The sequence below is a fragment of the Misgurnus anguillicaudatus genome, chromosome 15 (genome assembly GCF_027580225.2).
Source record: "Misgurnus anguillicaudatus chromosome 15, ASM2758022v2, whole genome shotgun sequence".
NCBI lineage: Eukaryota > Metazoa > Chordata > Actinopteri > Cypriniformes > Cobitidae > Misgurnus > Misgurnus anguillicaudatus.
In genome coordinates this window covers 33836433-33856811 of record NC_073351.2, presented here as the reverse complement: position 1 = coordinate 33856811, position 20379 = coordinate 33836433, and the positions used below count along the sequence as shown (strand labels likewise).

Sequence of the window (20379 nt, the reverse complement as noted above, 5' to 3'; positions counted from 1 at the left end):
TGTCAGACAGACATCAAAGCAATCTCTTCATCTGATCTCATGTTCTCCGGTGATAAATTGCGATTGCAGTAATGCAAGACAGTAAAATCTTGTAGTGCATTACACAAAATCGTCATTTGAAAGGATGATTATTGCTGAAATATGGCACTGGTTTTATAATTCAGCTGCTCATGTCGTGTACTACTAACTACTAATTAACTCGCTGTTTTGTAGAAGCGCATTACAGACGCAAGAGGGCGCACAAATTCAAGTCATCAGTTTTAATATTGCTGATACAGTATTTTACGGTATTATATGATTTTAAACGATTTATTAAATAGTATGAGTTTTTGGAAATTGTTTTTATAGAATTAAAACACTGCTGCAACCCAGCCTTGTTTATTCAGCAGGGTTTTGAAAATCTTTAAATATATAGGCTACTTATATCTAGTAATAAAATGCATATTACGCACAATTATTTGTATTTAGTTCAATCCCTTACGGTAATTAACCTTGATTTTATTATAATACAAGTGTTAAAAAATATATTTTACGGTGTAATGATTACCATTTGTAAAACTATGGTTTCATAACAAAAACCATGGTTTGTGGTTACCGTAGCAAAACTATGGTTAATTTGTGGTAACTACGGTTTAACTATATTAACCATTGTGTTGTTTTTATGGTTAATTTTCGTGTGTTAAGCATCAAATGAGAAGAGAGACCCATAACTAGCATGACTTTAAACATTGGCAAGTATAATTCTGAGGGGGTGATGAAAGATTTTGGTGAAGAATCAATGGCCGTCTTGCATGAGGATCAAACCGCTGATGGATTTCCAAGTAGCGCATTTTATGACTTTATCTTAGACTTCATTCCCATGAACATATAACAATTATATTTATCCATATGTGTGAATATACATATATTATAACATAAGACTTGTTTTTCTAGCATGCACACTGGTGGGTTATGTTTCTGTGCGCATCGAATGATTTTTTTTTTTTTTGTTTATGCATATGGCGAATGGATGATGATGCAGTGAATAACTGGTGTATGTTGTGCGTCAGAATCAGAGGTCCTCCCCTCGTGTTTCCATGTTACTGCCCCTCTCTCTCTTTTTCTCTCCCTCCCTCCCTCCTCTCTTCTCTTCTGGCATCCCCCATCCCCCACTGCTCTATGTGCTTCCATACAGCCGTGAAAAATCAACCGGAGGAAACATTCGCGTACACAGAGGAGAACAGACTAACCATTACCAGCCCGGGAAGATCGTTCTTAACTGGGATCATAGACTGGACCGGACTGACCCATCTGAAACATCGCACACTGGTGAGTTTGATTAGATATATAAAGCCCAGAGCACTCTCCAAAAACACAATCAAGCCACCATTCGAGCTTCACCACCATCAAACACCAGCAATGCCTTTCGCTTGGCCATGTAAGTGATGGTGAAGCGCTTGCTAACGGTATTTGATAGTGACTTTGGAGAAAAGAAACGCATTTGTTTTAAGTATTCGATCGGAATATCAATGAACGCCGTTTGCGGGACGCACGCGTGAATGAGGCAGATTTTTCTCCATTCCCTTGTCATGCATTTGTGCATTCCACAGAGCTGAGACAACAGAGAGAGAGAGAGACTCAAAATGGTGTCTGGAGGAGTTTGAGGCCTTTAAACAATCTCAAAGATCCGACCACAAACGCTGTTATGAGAGAATATCACGCGCGATTAAAGAATCGAACGCGTCCGTATGCAACAATGTAACGGCGATAATGACGCAATAAAGACGCGAGTTCTTTTGTTACAATGTAACGCGCCATCGAGCGCCAATGTTACTTTCTCTGTTGTGTCGCATTGCACATGCGAGATGTTTTTTTTTTTTTTTTTTTTTTGCAGTGCAATGCATTTTGATTTATATATTTTTTAAATGATCAGTTTTTGTCATTGCATTTCTTGTTCGATTGATACAAAGGAAAACGTGCAGCACATTTCTCCATAGTGAACAGAAAGTCCGCGTGTTAAAAGACATCTGTCACGATCATTTGTTTATGAGTGTATTATTTAAAAGTATTAATATTACGTCTACAGATGTATGCATGCGTCATTTTGGATAATTTGTGCTACAGTACAGAGAAAATACAACACTGTCGGGCAGTTACTGATACAACAAAGGGTGACACTTTACAGTATCCATGTTACTTAAATTACGTCATAATATAATTTATTCATTATATTAATAAATGCAACAAAGACTATTTACATGCAACTCTTCAAGTATATGTCATTTTTTGTGTTTAATTATTCTGCTCTAATATTATTTTTATTATTATATGTTGTCATTACTTATCATCTTATTTTTTTTAAAGCCAGGACATTCTTTAATATCAGACATTTGCAAGAATGATATATCCACATGGCGAGTGTAATGTGAAGTGTGTGACCCAACAAAAATGTGAATAATTTATAAACTGTAGCCAACATTGATTATGATCTACTTGACTTTAATGCTTGAGTCAACACAGATTTCTTCCTCATTATTTGCTGTCCAGTCCAACATTCCAACACTAAAAGCGTCAATAGCTCTTGAGATTGATGTCCTTTATGTTACAGTGGCTGAGCAGAGAGCGTTTTGTTTTCATTGATAGATGCATTATCAGCTCCAAATTCAATTTGCACAGAGAAGCTCCATACCTGTTCAAGGGTTTATGCATTGAGGCAATGGTGTGTTGGGGTTTAATTCTGTTGTTTTTTTTTGTCATAAAGGACTTCTTCAATTATGTTTTCAGTGTAGCAGGTGTTCTGCTGGAATATAATGGTTAAATGTTTTCGTAAATGATGCAAAAATGTTTTCATTAGTGGTTTTTGCAGCATTATTGGCACTATTACTCATACATATTGCTGATACTTAGTATTAAATTTAAGCACGTAACACTTTCCGAATGGCTTGTGCTATACATGTAAGATGTTGAGGAGATGTGCTATTACGTTTTCTAAGAAAAGAAAATCCATTCAATAGACTTATTAAAGGAGGGATCAGAAGCATATTTGTGACCCTGAACCACAAAACTAGTCATGACTAAGTCGCAGGGCTCGCAAATTTCAAAATCCCTGGTAGCACTTTGGGCAGGCACTCCTAAATTTTGGGTAGACCGAAATAAATGCAAATACAATATTTTTAAACTACAATATTGATCATTTCTGGATTTCCATGCAAGCCAACTTTGCTCATCTCCACACTGGATCTACTCACCATTTAGTAGTGTTTTTTCCAATTTTTCCAGAAAAATTAAGGCTACTGTCGCTTTAAGAGCGAGTTCTGCATGGAACCACGTAGGCCTAATGCAGGGTTCTCAAACTTAAACTGGCTTGGGGCCATTTCTAAAAAGGACATCTTGTTGGTGTTCATCATCATTGGTGGGCATCATGCTTTTGTGTGTGAGACAGCATTGTGCCAACCAGGCCAACTATTGTGTCTCCTACTTGTTTGTCATTATAAAAAGATTGATCCAGAGAACTGAGATGCATACGCCGATCGGTTTTGCACAATTATAGTAAAATTAAGAGGCACTTTTTCCACCCATGACTTAATCATCCACACTCCCAGCGTTTAGGAACTGGGCGGCTGATATTTCTCACGAATATTGAGAAAGTCTACAGTTCACCACAGTTCGAATATGGCTGTATGGTGACGTGTTAATAGTCACAGCTTGCGTTAATGCACAATTCCTCAGAGGTCTTTTTCTTGCTCCATCTTTTATGTCCGCTTATGTGAGGCTGTTTTTTTTAAACTGCCAGTGAGCCAAATCCACAGTGAAATGGGCGGATTATAATAGACGCACCCTCAGCTGTGTTAGTTTACACGTTCACTGTAAGAGTGCTTATAGACCCAAGACACACACACGCACAAACCCTGAGGGGACTTTGGTTTCCCCTGATAAACAGGAACACAGAAGATTTGGATCCGCCTCCTGGCTACAGGGGAATCCCATTAGATGTGCGATGCTGGTTCAGGGTATCAATGTGCACTCGTGTAACATTATATTCAATATTGAAGGAGAAGTATTTACTCTTTAAACAGAAGTCCTCCAGCGGTGGTTGCGTATGAAAGTAAATCTTGTGTTTTGTGAGGTGTTTTCAGGATACTTGTGAAAAAAGCCAAAGTCATCTACATAAAAATCATCCTACGTAATGCAAATAACATTCTGTAAAATATAACCTTGATATCTTTAATATTGACTGAGTATGATCATGTCAAAGATTAAAATCATACTTTGATGCTCCATATCATTAGTTTCAAAGACTGGGTTCATATTTAGGTTAAAATATCACTTTTTAATGCAAATTATAAAATGCTTAATATAAATATTGAGATAATTGCCCTCTGCATTTCTTAAATGGTTGAGATTGATTTTTTCTAATAATAAATATACAATATATATGTTATATGATGATTATAATATATGTGTGTATTTATTTCTATTAATTACATTTTATGCTAGATGCATTTTAGTTTTTTTTTTTTTGTTCTACTGATGAACAAAAGGATTCAAAGATCAGAGCAAAAGATGTTGTTAGAGGATAATAAGCAGCTAGTGAAAGCAGAACTGTCGGAGTATTAGTGAGATTATCCTAAATACTGCTTGGCTCACTTTGATGTTAATTTCATAATAAAACAGATATACTCTTTGGCTTAAGACTTAGAAGAATGAGCTAACTGAATATATCTTTGACATTTATACAATTAAAAGCTTAAGTATGGGATGGGTTAAGAAACAAAACTGATACGTTCTCTGCAAAAAAATTATTTTCAAGAAAAAAAATTCTTAGTATTTTGTCTTGTTTTTAGTAAAAATATCTAAAAATTCTTAAATTAAGATGCTTTTTCTTGATGAGCAAAACGACCCAAGAATAAGTCTAGTTTTTAGACCAAAAATATTAAATTTAAGTGATTTTGTGCATAAAACAAGCAAAAAAAATCTGCCAATGGGGTAAGCAAAAAAATCTTGAACATTTTTCTTAAACACTAAATTCAAGAAAAAAATGCTTACCCCATTGGCAGATTTTATTTTATTTTTTTGAAAATCGTTTTTTGCAGTGTTGGTATTGTAATTTTTACTTTTAGGTCTGTGCACTGCAAAAAAAAAATGACTTTCTTTCTTAGTATTTTTGTCTTGTTTTATGTTCAAATATTATCATTTAAATATAATATTAAGAAATTCTATCTAGTTTTTAGACAAAAATATCAAATTTAAGTGAATTTGTGCATAAAGTGAGCACAAAAAAATCAGCCAATTAACTTATTGAACTTTTTTCTTAAACGCTAAATTCATACAAATTTTCTTATCTTATTGGCAGATTTATTTGTTTTTGCACAAATTCACTAAAATAAAAAAAAAATGTTTGTCTAAAAACTAGACTTATTTTCTTAGGTCATTTTGCTCAAAAAGAAAATACATCTTGATTTAAGTTTTTTTTTTTTTTTTAGATATTTGTGCTAAAAACAAGACAAAAATACTAAGTAAGAAAGTAATTTTGTGTGCTAGTGAGTTTGTGTAGCATGCTGTTAGTCTTGTATTACGTGGTGCTTTTATACTCTCTCAGTGTGAGTATCGATGAACATCATTGCAGTCGTGTGTGATCCGGACGGATCTGGATGGGCGTATTTTTGGATTTTATGTGGGCAGACGCTGAAATCGCAGCCTCGCTGTGCTGCTCTGTGGAATAAATGAAACTCCTACTGGTTCTGTCACGCCAAACATATTAAAATGTCTATGATTTGACTTCCTCACAAAGGAGTAAACCGAGCAGCCTCTTACTGTGAGAGTGCCTTCGGGTTGCATTGAAAAGCGGCTGTAACTAAATTACGGTAAACCACAGATCATAAACACACACGTACACTTATACTACGCCACCCAAAGTCTAATTTAGACAGCATCACAGCTGTGCTACAGTATGTGAAACACATGCTTCAAGAACGTATTACCCTGAGGTTCTTCAATAGTAACACTTTAGGTTCCTTATGATAAACCTCTACTGGCAAATTGAGTCGTAATGAGCAAATTTTCGAAAATCAGTATTTTCCCATTCTCTATTAAAAATCCTTCAAAATTATTTGTTAAGGGGTTATTTGTTGGGTTTGCTGTTTAATTCAGAAAAATCAATTTTGAGAAAAATCAGGTTAAAGTCCATCAGCACCCGCAAGATTGTTTCCGTGTCTTGTTGCTCTTATATAACTCTTTTAACATCAAGTCCTGCATTTTATTTTCTCATTTCTGTATGTTTTAAATCCGAAACCAAAATGTCAGACGCTCAAGTGCATTGCTTTCGATGGACATGGATCCTTTGTTTTAGGAAATATTTAAGAAGGTACAGCTCTCAAAAAACATACCGAAGCATTGGGATCGCTGGACAAGTGCTTAAGCTACGTATTTTTATGAAAACTTAAATTTGACCAAAATCACTATTTTAACTTATTTTGCCTGTAGCTTAAAGTCGCAATGAAATGGAAGTAGCGATTGCCTTATTTTCCCCGTGGTGGCGTATATCCGAATGAAACGACTTCTGGAATGAAATAAGGCAGAGCTGGATTTGAATTTGTCCATCGATATCTGATTGGATCGTTTGAAGTTGGGCGTGTTGCTAATTGCTAATCGCTGAGATCTGCCATACCATATGACCGGAAGTGAAGAGAGATCGTTTTGAGGAGGGGAGGAGATTTGCATTTTTGATTAAAGATTATGAGCACACACAATTTTTTTTAAATAATGAATCTCACAGATAAGTAATTTGTTAATAATACCACAATATTAAAAAAAAATATATATATAGTTTTTCATTTCAATTTCATTGCGACTTTAAAATTAAACAGTGTGCATTCCAAACTAATTTTCCTCTGGAGTACACTTATTTTTTACATGTCTGTCCTTCCAGAAAAACACATTTTTTTGTGATTGTTGCGAGCAAAAATCCTTTGCGGCACGTTTTCTTAAAAAATGCGATGGAATATGCGGGATATTTATGCAATTTTATTGGATGAAATTACAGGGAACTTGCCAAAATTGTGGGAACTTGCAAAAACTTTTTGCAGCTTTTCATTGATGTTCATGTCGTGTAATTTCGTCACTTCCTTACATTCCCATGACAACAGGGGACATGGCTGCGCATGTGTGAAGTAAATGCAAAGTTTTTTAATTTTTTTCTGCTAAGATATATATGACTTTTGCTACAAAAATGCAGGGATTATAAAAATCATGCAAGCCCCGCATATTTTGCGAGCAGAAATCGCATAATTGCATAACAAAATTAAATGCCTCTTCTGGGCTACAAACTACATTTTCCTGTACGCGCTTGCATGACAAAGTACATACGGTTACAAAAATCAGGCAAAAAATTTAGGGCTGCACAATATATTGGGAAATTATCGTTATCGTGATAACATTGTATGCAATATCCATATAACAGAGAGTTGTGATAACTTACATTTATTTTACGTGTCTATAATTTGTGTGTTGCATGCTTAGATTGTCCAAATTAGACGAATCAGAAGGGGGCTTACTAAATACCTGCAAAGTAGGTCTCATACTGTTATACTATTGGCTAGGCCGCGGGCGCAAATGTGAACCTAGCGTCTCAAAGCAGAGAGCGGAAAATAAATATGGCCGTGGAGAGACAAGCGAGGAAAACTGCAGCGACAAACTTGTACTTCTGAAATAGTTTTTTTTTGTTGCCTGAATTAGATTTAATTACATCAGAAGAACATGTATTACCTGTTTATTTTTAGTATGATAATTACATATCAAAATGATAAAAAATAGCTTATAAATCCCTAGAGTAATGTATTGCCGCAAAAAATATTATTACCGCAACAATCAACAGTAGAATCGTAAATTTTCTCAGTACCGTGCAATATCGCATAATTTCTGTGTAAAAAAATAAACTATACTTCTAGCTTTATACAGCAAGGGTCACATATAGGGTTCTTGTAAATAGGTTCTTGATGTAAAACTATCCTGTAGGTTCTTGTTTTTGGCATAAAGTTCCTGTTTGGCATCAAATGCTGGTGTTAGCGTCATCCTATTTGTGATACTTAAAATCAAGAGTTATGTTTAGTGGTCAACCGATGGTTTTTTTTTATGGACATTGCTGATACTAAAAAAGCAAAGCTACAGATATGAGGCCGATATAACACAAATGTAATTACAGTGAATCAGAGACAAACTGAAAATTGGTGAAACTAGGAATTTAGAAAATATGAATTTAGATTTTTATTGACATATTGTATTGCGGATCTGATACCTCACCGTACTGTTTGAATAAGACTTGTTGTATGTCAGTAAGAGTGTTGTTTTGTGTAACATAATGTGACATTAAACGTGAATAATGATGATCGGTCATTTTACTGACTGTTAGACTTTTTTCATCTGAGTGTCTTTTAATTAGGAAAAACTCATTTAAATAACAGAAAGATTTATTTGGCCGATTCAAAAGATTTATCAGCCCATGCGGATAATTAAACATCAGCCACTGCATTATATCTGTCTGTCATTAGTTACATCAGTCAGTTTTTCTGTTGACATAGAGCCAAAAAAGAAAACCATAAAAGAAGGGGTGTGCTTTTTGACTTTGGGAAGTTATTTGGGAACACCCTTGCAACCATGCTGAACATCTTAGCATTGAGGGCATAGTAAATATTTTCACCGATTTGCTAACATGTACGTTTTTCGGAAAAGTTGATTTGCAGTCAAACCTGTATATGCGAATCATTTGATTTGACATGAGACGATTCTACTACTTACGATTGTGATCCTCTCTTATCTCCTCAGTTTTCTCGTTCATCTCTGATATTTGCTCCCCACCGTTCTCTCAGAAGTACAGTAGACCCTCATACACGGTGGGAGGTTTTTTAATATAAGAAAAAATGAAACAGCTGCCCGTCTGATCATCTGAATGTGTGATTGTCCCTGAAATGTCTGGATAAATGAAGAATATTGCAGCCACACATTGTGTGTGTGTGTGTGTGTGTGTGCGTGTGTGAGTGAGTGTGTGCGTGTGCGTGTGTGTGTGTGTGTGTGTGTGTGTGTGTGTGTGGTACGGTCTCTGCCAGCCGCTGGCTTCTCTCCATTGTCATAATATGAGCAGAAATCCTGCTGAACAGACACATTTTGGTAAATGTGGTTTCTGTGTCGGCGAGTGATTCACTGTATGTGCATGAATACAGTACATGCGTATGTTAAAGGATTACTCCACTTTCATAAATAATTCCAGATAATTTACTCACCCCCATGTCATCGGATGGTAATTTCTTCTCAACTGAACAAAGAAAGACATACTTTTTTTTTTTTTAGAAAAACATTCCAGGATTTTTCCATTTAGTGGACCTGAACGGTTTGCGGTTTCAATGCAGCTTCAAACGGCTCTAAACGATCCTTACAGTTGCATAAGCGTTTTATCTAGCGAAACGATCAGTATTTTTATCTTTAAAAAAAATTACTTTTAAACTTCAACTTCTCATCTTGCAGTAGCCGTGTGATGCACCAGCGCGACCTTACATATTACATATTCACTTCTGGAATGTTTTCCTCAAAAAAAATAATTTCTTCTCGACTGAATAAAGAAAGATATAAACATCTTGGATGACATGGTGGTGAGTAATTTTTTTTATAAAAGTAAAATATTTCTTTTAAGGGGCTGTATGTATGTATGTAGCAAAATTGTGTGAATATCTTTATGCTGAAGAATGCCGAATACAAATCACTGAAGGACGGGTGGGAAACTGTTTTGGTTGAGCATATCAGAGGTCATGGGTTCAATTCCAGTTAACACACACATATTGTATAATATATAGTATAGATTGAATGCACTATAAATCGCTTTGGATAAAAGTATCTGCCAAATGCATAAATGTATACTGCACACTTTGGCACTGAGTAGTATGGTAGCATACATTCCAGACATACCCATTGATAAGCACATTCTTTCCTCCTTTTTATCAAGGAAGGAAAAGGTGTCAAGAAGAAAATAAAAGAAGCTGGGGAAATGCATTTCTGGTGTTACTGCCGCTGTGAGGGTAAATGAATAGAGAAACCCGGGGCATCAGCACTGACAGGGGCATCTCGGCACACCATGTTGGTTTTCAGGCAATTGTTTGCTGCATAATGGCCTATACAAAATGGAGGTAGTTGCTCCATGAAAGGCAGGATTTAAGGCAGAATGGACCTTTTTTGAATCAGAGAGGGTCAAGCTCTTGCAGGGTAGTTAAAACAATGGTATTTTTTGGGAGAGAGGCACTCCCCTCCATGCCTTGTTCTCATTCAGGTCCGTTAGGGAGTCACTAGTTGGTTCTATTGTGCGGCCAGTGTTGTTGAATAGCTAATTAAGCCTCTTAGAAGTGTTTTATGAAGTCTCTGTGTGTAAGAGAGAGAGAGAGAGATTAAGACCTGCAGGTTTTTCCTCAGGGGTTTGTGAATGGCTCACGACTTTCATGCACCTGAAAGCCAGTAATAGATGACCAACACCATAGATGTCTCATGTGCACATCAAAAGTTAAAGTCTGGCCTAGTTACAGTTCTGAATTCAGTACAACTAAAGTTTTGTCATTGACATCTGCTGTCCATTAGCACTGCAATTCATTTTGAAACTGAAAACTCATTTGCTCGAATTTGTTTGCAAAGCTGCCTATTCTGCAATGCTGGCCATTTCAATAAAGGCTTTGAATAAAGAGAAGTGGTGCTGTATTCTGGTAAATTGTGGTATGTTATTTAAAGGTGTGTTCACATTTGGTTTAGATTTGGTTTGTTTAAAATGAACTCTGGCCCGATTGCTTAATTGTGGTTTATTTGAGTAAGCATGAACGCTGACACACAAACTTTGGTGCAGACTAAGACTAGTAAGAAATAGGTTCGGTCCACTACTAAATGCACTCTGGTGCAATGTGAGAAGTAAAGATATCTTAACGAACCAAATAAAAAAATCCACATCATTTCATAACGAACGTTTATAATGTATTCGTTTGGCAACAAATTATGGGTCCGGTTTTGAGTCTTTTACAAAAAAATTAATCTCTTTAAGGCTGTTTACACTTGGCATTAACATGTGTTTTCGTCGATCGGATCACAAGTGGACGACGTTAATGCCAGGTGTAAACGGTGTTCAAAACGTTTTGAGCTCGTCCACTTTCGACCACTTCCAACCACATCCAGAGGTGGTCGAAACCACTTTCGATCGGATCGCTTTGGAGTTGCGGAACGCACATGTGGTTGAATGCGTTCGAACAGCCACACGCGACCGCCTTCTCTCCGCCCATTTATCTAATCTGAGGTATTAAACACAAGTTTTATGTCTTTTTTGACTTCTGGCGTGAACATTCGGTGAACAGCGCTATTTTTAGCCTTTCATTGATAAAACTAAGCGGCTGATCTTCGTAGTTTCGTTTTAAAAGCGTGTGAAAGTTGCACGATCCTATTTCATCAATTGCGCTAAAAATTCAAAGAAAGCTCTTACATACTCATGTACAAAACATTGTGCAGCATGTTTACTTGCTAAACAAGCAGTGCACTCCGACATAATTTTAGTTTGCGTCCATATAAACTCATAATTACTCCCGCTTGGGTTTGAATGACAGCAGAGAGACTCGCCCACCGTCTAACAGGCCACCCCCTCATAGTATTCAGCACAGAAGCGGTCAAAAGTGGACAAAAGAGACGGATTTAAATACCAGGTGTAAACGTAATGTGTCTCTCTCGTCCACTTGTGATCCGATCGATGAAAACACATCTTAATACCAAGTGTAAACAGCCCCTTTGTGAGTTTTCCGCTGGTAAAAAAAACCCCTATGTACACTAGGGGTTTGAATCGTCACTGGTCTCACATAATGTCAATGGTTCAATTTATGATATCTTGTTGCATCCTCAATTTTTAAAATAACGTATATAAATATCGTATTATTGTATCACTTTGAGAAGCAATGTGGCACCTTTGATGTGTTAATTGAGCATTTTACTTCTTAAAAACTTTCAACAGTGGTCCAAGTTCAAAAATATGAAATGAACTTTTTTGTTGGTGCAGACCAAATAAACCAAGAGAACCAAAGTGTGAACACATCCTAATAGTCGGATGTAAAAATAGTCGCAATTGATCTTAACATTTCGATGGATTGTAGTAGGGGTGGGCAATATGACCAAAAACTTATAGGATTTCTTTTATATCATGATAATGATATGTATCACAGTAAAGGTTTTTATCTTTAAATAAGGTTTTTATGTTATTAAAAAAATAGCAGTGTAAAAAAATACTGGAAAAACAAATCGTTCAACCTTGTGCAACAATATAAACGGTCTGTGTTCCAACTAACCCCGCGATAGTTTGTGCCCCACAAACCCCTATATATTAAGTGATAAGTAATTTTGAGATTTTCTCTCAATGCCAATATAATGTTAGGGTGTACTCACACTATCCAAACCGCGCTAAGGCGCGTTTGACCCCCCCAAAGCCTGGTTTGTTTGACTAGTGTGATCGCTCTGTTCCACGCCCAGGCGCGGATTGGTCAATCGCGCCGCGGCTGGGTTGCAGAGGTGGGCCGGTGCGCTGTTCACTAGGGCTCATTCACGGAAGGCTGCGGTGTGAGCGCAATCACCCCTGAGCGCGATTCAAAAGGTGAAGACGTCAGGTGCGCGACCACTCACCTTCATCTGCCTCCGTAAAAACCTTTTGATGCGAGCAGCGGGGGTACGTGAACGTCCGAGCTGCACACGTGACAGATCAACTAAGCTATATGATGACATGTCAGAGGGCTGTCTTTAATCGCGCACCAAACGGCTCCGAATAAAAAACGCAGACTAATCATTACAGTGGGTTCCAGTGTTAAGAGAGAGCTTTACTTCCTGCTTTTTTCAAAACAATCGCATCTTAATGAAAAAAGCGCGCCTGGACTCGGATCGATAAAAGTACAGTGTGAGTGTGTGCATCTGGGGGAGTAAGGAGGGCTGGGGCATGGTTTGATTTGGTTTGGATAATGTGAGTGTGCCCTTAGACATGCATTTTTTATTTTAGCTGTTTGCTTTCTCTTAAGACCTAAACAGTGTGTTAATGGGGATACTTGCAAAGACGGGAATTTTGACATGTATGGTAGGGCTGAAACGATTAGTCGACATCGACAAAAGCTTAATAATCGTTCAAAACGTACCGATTAGTCGTGAAAATAATCGATGATTAGTCGATTAATCGGACAATTAATCAGTCTAATAATCGATAGATTATTCGATTATCAAAATAATCGTTTGTTGCAGCCCTAACGTATGGCCATATTTAAGGCCAATAAAGCAGCAAAAATGCTCACAAGCTCAATAAGCAGCGGATGAGCGGCCTTCATGCTTCTCTCACACAGAAACACATTTAGCTCTGGTGTTTCAGTGGCTTAGAATCACTTAATTTAAAACTGCAGTGCTTAAAAGCGTGTACAAACGTTACGTTTTTGTTACCACATGCACAGCAACGTGAAGATGTGTGCGTAAACTCGATAGAAACGATAGTCCAAAATCCCTACCGGTTGACAAATTGCTACTGGTTTATCATACCTACCGGTTTGTCCCCCACCCCTACATTGTAGTAGATTGTAGAAAACCAGTGTTTGAATGCAGGTATTTATAGACTGTGTTTGTATGAACATTTATGCTTGTGTGAAGCCCAATTATGTTCACAGCTGTTAAATTGCTGTCTCTACCAAATTATAGATATAAATTCACACATGGTCTGGCATTGACAGATGAATAGCTGTCTCTTTGTCTGTCTGATCTGATCTGTCTCTCCCCCCTCTCTCTCAGTCTCTCTGTCTGTCTCTCTCTTTCAATTGATGTGTGCTGTATTGGCATGACAAATATTTTATTTGTTTTGGCAAAGCATCTACATACAAGTATACAAATCACTCTCTCGCACTCTTTCTCTCTCTTTCTTTGTGCTTGGATCTGATTGTAAATATTAGTGTAAATCATCTGTTAATCTCTCATACTTTTATTTATAAAAGACCTTGGCAAAAGAGAGATGATGTGGAGGGGGTGCAGCGGTCCGTATTACTGCTGAATTTACGATGGTTCTGCGGGGGCAGCATGACCCCATCAGTGCCGTGAAATGAATCGGGCTTTGTTAAACACGAGACTGTCATGGCTCAGATCATTACAGTATGTCAGAGTTTATACCATAGATGAAATTCACGGAGGTCTTTACAAGATTATACAGGGTTCCTGCGGGTCCTTGAAATCCTTAAAAGTTTGTGAATCTGGGGGGAAAATTCAAGGCCCTGGGAGGTTTTGGAATATATTCATACATAGATACAGGTCATTGAAAGTGCTTGAATCTATTTTATGCATCCATATTATTCCCTGTGTAGTGTAGGATAATATAATAAAAATTCTAGACGTTTTAAGCACACGTGCCAAACTGTTCGCTTTAAATGCTTATATCTGCACATAAAAACGTCATGGGTTACGTATGTAACTGTTGTTCCCTGAGAAGGGAACGAGACGCTGCGTCTCTCTTGCCATACTTCCTTCATCCCTGTAACGCCGTCTTTGCCCATATTTAAGGTAGTGATATACTTCCTGAGCTCCTGCATCACCCTGTCTTTGTTGTTAAGCCTCACCATTGGTTGAATTTGATATACACATTCAGACGCACTGGAGGCGTCCCCAAAGGGTCACCGCAGTGACGCAGCGTGAGTTCCCTCGAAAGGGAACTGTCACAATGTATCTTAAAAGGTAACACAATGTAACCTTGCTCTCACCTGAAATGTGTCCCCACATTTAGTCCTTGAATTTGAGGATACTCGACCTGGACTGGCCGGTCGAGATCATATATAATTTATGTATTTAAATGTGTAAAAAACAAGAGTTAACGTTGGCAAAATTATGTTAACCCTTAACTGGCCAGTATACATCTTTTATATGTCACTAAACTCTGTGATATAACACCAGCTGCAGGTGTATCTGTTTGAGGCGTTATATAGACAGCGGTGTGTACTGTCTGCCGTACAGGTTAGCTTGTCTTTCTCCTACTGTTTGCACACATCACACAGCTGGACCTAACAGCAGTGAGTGTTTTGTCCCCACAGCATGCTCACCACTACAGACACACAGATCGTGTCTGATCTATTTACAGTAGCTCTTTAAGCTCGTATTATCTAAATAATTCAGACGTGTTTCACCTCCCCTCTCGCTATGTGTGTGTTTCTTTGTGTCTGTATGTGTGCGTCTGCACTGCGGCTGTCAGATCAGAGTGAAACCTCTTTTCCTGTCGCTCCCCTCAGGAGGAAAACTCCTCCGCCACCCTGATCTCTTCCCGAAGCGAGGAGACGCTTTCACCTCGTCTGTGTTTTGCTGGTCTACCCGCGGTGGTGCCAGGCTTCAAACTCGTTCATTTTTCACATCAGAGCCGAACGTGTGGGTAGGAACACAGAAATATGGAAAAATTATAAACAAGTAGACATAGAAAAATTTCAGAAGGTTGTTTGCCCATCTAAATCTCTTACTATGGTGGCTTCAATGCCAGGTTGGTGCTAGTAGGGTGTCTGCTTACTGTTCCACTTCCAAATAGGGATAGGCATATTCAGTAATATATATAATATTTGAGCTCATAAAAAATGTATATTTGTTTATTTAAATTACGTTAATTAAGACATACAAGTTTTATGTATTTTTGTCACAATTTCACAGAGCAAAGGCTGACAAAATGCAATGCATTTCCTGGGCTACATACTATACTATCCTGTATGTGCATGTATGACCTACACGTACAATGTACAAGGGGTTTTAAAAAATCCGGTGGTGCGCGCCGCGTACCATACATGCGCAGTCTTCTGATGATACAAATTGTAGGGCTGCAACGATTAATTGCGTGTCCCATTAAAAATGCCTCTGAAATCGATTTTGAATCGATTCTGTGTTTCATAGTCATTTATAACGTGCATTTAACTCATTCACCGCCAGCCTTTTTGAGAAAAGTTGCCCACCTGCATTTTTGTGATTTTAACAAAAGTTTCACAAAATTCCTTGCAGGAAAAATTATCTTCTATAAATATATAAACATACAAATTATATCAAATTAAAGAACACACCCTCTGCTTTCAAACAAACAACAAACAAACAAACAAAATGGGGAAAAAAACTTTCATTATATATTTACTTTTTCCACTTAATTTGACCACTGAAATATGGATATTTCTCTTCAAAAATACAACATTTTGAGCAAAAAGCTTAAAAAAATGCGTTTTTGTAAAGGAATTTATGTTAGAGATCAGAATGACTATCAAACATAAAGGCAGTTCAAAATGATTTAAATCTTTTTAACTTCCGTTTTGATAAATTGGCGGTTTGGCGCCATCTAGTGGATAAAAGCGGTATTACACTTTCACTTTGAAATTCGTCCAGAAAGGCATGTTTATTAGTTAAATATTAACTCATAATTGACGAGATAACTTTTCAATGGCGGTGAATGAGTTAAAAAGCAACCCTCGTTAAACAAACTCATTTAAAATATTCTTTATTATCATGAAAATACCTGAAACAATTTGAAGAACAGCGATATAAATATTCCTATAGACATTTCCTGGAATAGCGTTTGTAATGCTAATTCTTCTATGGCACAAAGGGAGTTTCTGCACGAGAGCGCAGATTTATTCATTAAAATTAGGGATGCACCGAAATGAAAATTCTTGTCCGAAACCGAAAAAAAAGGGAAACCAAGGCCGAAAAACCAAAACCAAAACACGGAAATAAATTATTATGCCAATTATTGGTACAATTGCATTTATGGCTATCACTGTGTAGTAGGGATGCACCGAATCCAGGATTCGGATTCGGCCGAATACTGGGCTTTTTGACGGGGTTCGGGTTCGGCCGAATCCTAGATTTTTTTTCCACCGAACCGAACCCTAGGCTTGCGCTACGCTGGTCGACGTCACGCGGCCGTTGATTACACACATCGGGTGCTGACGTGGAGATGAGCTTTTTCTTAAGTGAGCCTTAGGGGCTGGACACACCAAAACTTTTAAACACGGCTGAAAACGCCTTGAGGACGCCAAATGCCAGCTGTTTTTCAGCCGAGCGCTTGGTAGCTGTGATGCTTCAGCTGTGAGCCGGTTGGTTGCTGTGGTAATGTCCCGCCCCTCCTCCACTGTAATTGGATGGCCGTGTGAAAACTGACATTGACGAGCGGAGCTTCTCACTCAAAGTTAAATATAGTTTTCAGCGCGGAGCTGCTTGCTTATTGGAAAAACGAGCGTGTCGCAACGCATCGCTTTCATTATGCATAGGCTTATGGTAATTGTCAAAATAGTTTTTCCAACTTGTCATCCTGGCATAATGTACAGTTAAAATTAAATAAAATGAAAAATACACTGGTGTGGACGTTGTTTACTTCATTAATGTGTTTTACTGTGTTAATGGAATAAGGACGCGAGTAGGATTCGGTTTCGGATTCGGCCGAACCTAAAATATCTGGATTCGGTGCATCCCTACTGTGTACTAACTTTACTAGGGGTGTGTGACGGATCACAAAACTCACGGTTCGGATCACATTACAGTTTTTGAGGCACAGATTGGATTATTTTTCAGATCAGCAAAAAGCGGGTGGGAAAATCTAATAACAAATAAAGAAATTGCAAACATTTATAAAAAATAACAAAGTTGCACATTAATAAGGGCTAACATTAGAATTAGGTACAGAAATTGAATTAAATAAGTCATAACACAGTCTTTGCATAAATTAAATTTATTATTATTTTTAGAGCTACAGAAGTGATTTTCTCTTGGGTTGTTTGATTAACATTAATGACACAGACTTATTGAGGTTAATTGAGGTTACTGTCTCTTTAAGACCAAATAAGCACAGACTGGTTTCTGACTGTAATCTATGGAATGATATTCCGGACAATATTAAAAAGGAATTGCAAATTGTATTTGCAATTGCGTTTCCTACTTGTGGGTGTAAAAACTGTGACTTAATTCAAACGCAAATGCAAACTGTTTGCATTTCCGTTTACGCGAACATACAATATATGCCAAATTTCAAATGTAAAATCAAAGTCCATTTGCAATTGAATTTCCAATGTCTTTCGAGTTATGACCCTGCCATATTTCAATCTCAATTGCAATTCATAATTTGCTATTTCACTACCTCTAGCGTCGCATACTGATCTTGCCAAAACTCAAATGAAATCGCAATCCTCTTTGCATTTGCGTTTCCAATGCCTGTACTTAAACTTGTCAATCACAGTGTTGGGGGTGGGGTTATATTATAGGGCGTGTCTGGAAGCGACGTCACTCACAGTCGACCACGCCTCACTGCACTCAAATTGCCACAAGGGGGAGCACCTTAGTTATATTACAGCAATTATTAACCAGATAAACACCGTTTCAAAAGTGTGAGTTTTATGAATTAAATGAACGCATCTTCATTAATTGATTATTGACCTTCAATTGATTTTGTCAGTAATAATATGGCAGAATGTTTTGACAATATCTCATGTCAAACGCTATAAGTGTATTATTAGAAGTGTATCATAAGTGCATTATTTTAAACACTTGTGTTTTATTAGAAAATGTATTATTTTATAAATAAGTCAATGAAGTATGCTACATGATATTTCGATCAGAACAATAATATATGAACATTTAGCTGACTTATTGACTTAATATATTAATCTGTCTGACAAAACAAAGAGTGGTCGGTGGCTCAACGGAGTCAGCAACGAGTGACAGCGAGTCGGAAGACGAGCGGTCCCAAAGTTCCCCTTTTTAACCATGGTTTAATTGTGGTAAAAGTGTAGTAACCATGGTTTTTGGTGTATTGATTACTATCAGCAAAACCATGGTTTAACTATGATTTTTGAAAACCATGGCTGTCAAAACCATGTTTTTTTAAATGTAGTAAAACCATGGTTAATTTTCGTAAGGGTCAGGTTCAGCATGAGATGTTTCTCGTCATTTATCGTCGTGGGGAAACAGGATAAAAGCTGCAAATGCGATCTTTCTGGAGAGGGTGAGAGAAATGTATGTGGACTGATGCTCTAGAACCCTGAAGAAAGAATATTTATTGAAGGAGATCGCAAGACGCGGGTGTTTTTTGTTCTCAGTTAAAACGCATTAAGCCAGTCATCCCCGTCCTTCCATAACCAATCACTATTAAAATAAAATGTTATTAGCATGAATTAAAGTAATGTACCCAAATTTACTTGATACTTCACTAGCTCATATCACATCTGATTAACACAGAATGAGCCCTTTTTTTATTAAAATGCTTTAAAAATGGCATCTTTCTTTACTAGCAAGTTAATGCAAGTTTATGCAAGTTAATAAACAGTGCTTAAGCTTATTTGATTAATTGCTGAAATAAAACAGGTAATATTTAATTTAATGTATAAATTATTTTCTGCGTTATCATTTTAGCTTTTCTTGTGCTCCCCCTTGTGGCCGTTTAAGTGCAGTGACGTCGCTTCCAAACACACCCTATAATATAACCCCACCCCCAACACTGTGATTGACAAGTTTAAGTACAGGCATTGGAAACGCAAATGCAAAGAGGATTGCAATTTCATTTGAGTTTTGGCAAGATCAGTATGCGAAGCTAGAGGAAGTGAAAAAGCAAATTATGAATTGCAATTGAGATTGAAATATGGCAGGGTCATAACTCGAAAGACATTGGAAATTCAATTGCAAATGGACTTTGATGTTGCATTTGAAATTTGGCATGTGTTTTACGTTCGCGTAAACGGAAATGCAAACAGTTTGCATTTGCGTTTGAATTAAGTCACAGTTTTTACACCCACAAGTAGGAAACGCAATTGCAAATACAATTTGCAATTCCTTTTTGGTATTGTCCGGAATATCGTTCCATAGTAATCTATACATACACTTAAGACATAAACAAATGTTTTTATTATAAAAAGAATACTGTGGAGATAATTTTGTTTATATGTGTCCTGTCAATAATAGAAAGATTTTATGTTCGCTTGTTTGCATCTCACTCATGTGTGCACTATTGAGGGCACTTAAATGCTCGCGTACACAGAGACCGATGGCGAATCCCAAAATGTATGTTGTTTTTTATTGCTTTATTTGGCAAATGTATGTTAATGGACTACAGTATGAGACACATTTGCGCGATTCTCTCTAAAGTTTACACATCAAGACTTCTGATCTTTGAAGGGCGTACTCACTGTGATGATCACGTCTGGACCGGACACATTCAACCGCATGTGCGTACAGACAACTGCTCACTTTAGCGGCTTTGTGCGGTTAAATACATCCACACCGCATACATGTTGCTTCAGACAAGCACGTGCAGGTTGCGGTTTCTTTTTGCGTTCTTCACAACATTTCAGCTGTATTGTTTCGATGATAAATGTCTTTCGGTGG

The 20379-nt window shown here is 37.3% G+C and overlaps 1 protein-coding gene across 3 annotated transcripts in view; it reads left to right on the top strand.

Annotated features, from left to right (window-relative positions):
• fam168a (family with sequence similarity 168 member A) overlaps nt 1-20379 on the top strand; it is a 53853-nt gene that overhangs the window by 197 nt on the left and 33277 nt on the right. The window contains exon 2 of one of the 3 annotated variants that reach the window (XM_055173981.2): nt 1175-1308. In XM_055173981.2, the coding sequence (XP_055029956.2) occupies nt 1175-1308 (134 nt within the window). Of the gene's footprint in view, nt 1-1121; nt 1309-20379 lie in introns of those variants that run through there. The other 2 variants (XM_055173982.2, XM_055173983.2) reach the window with 2 other exon arrangements.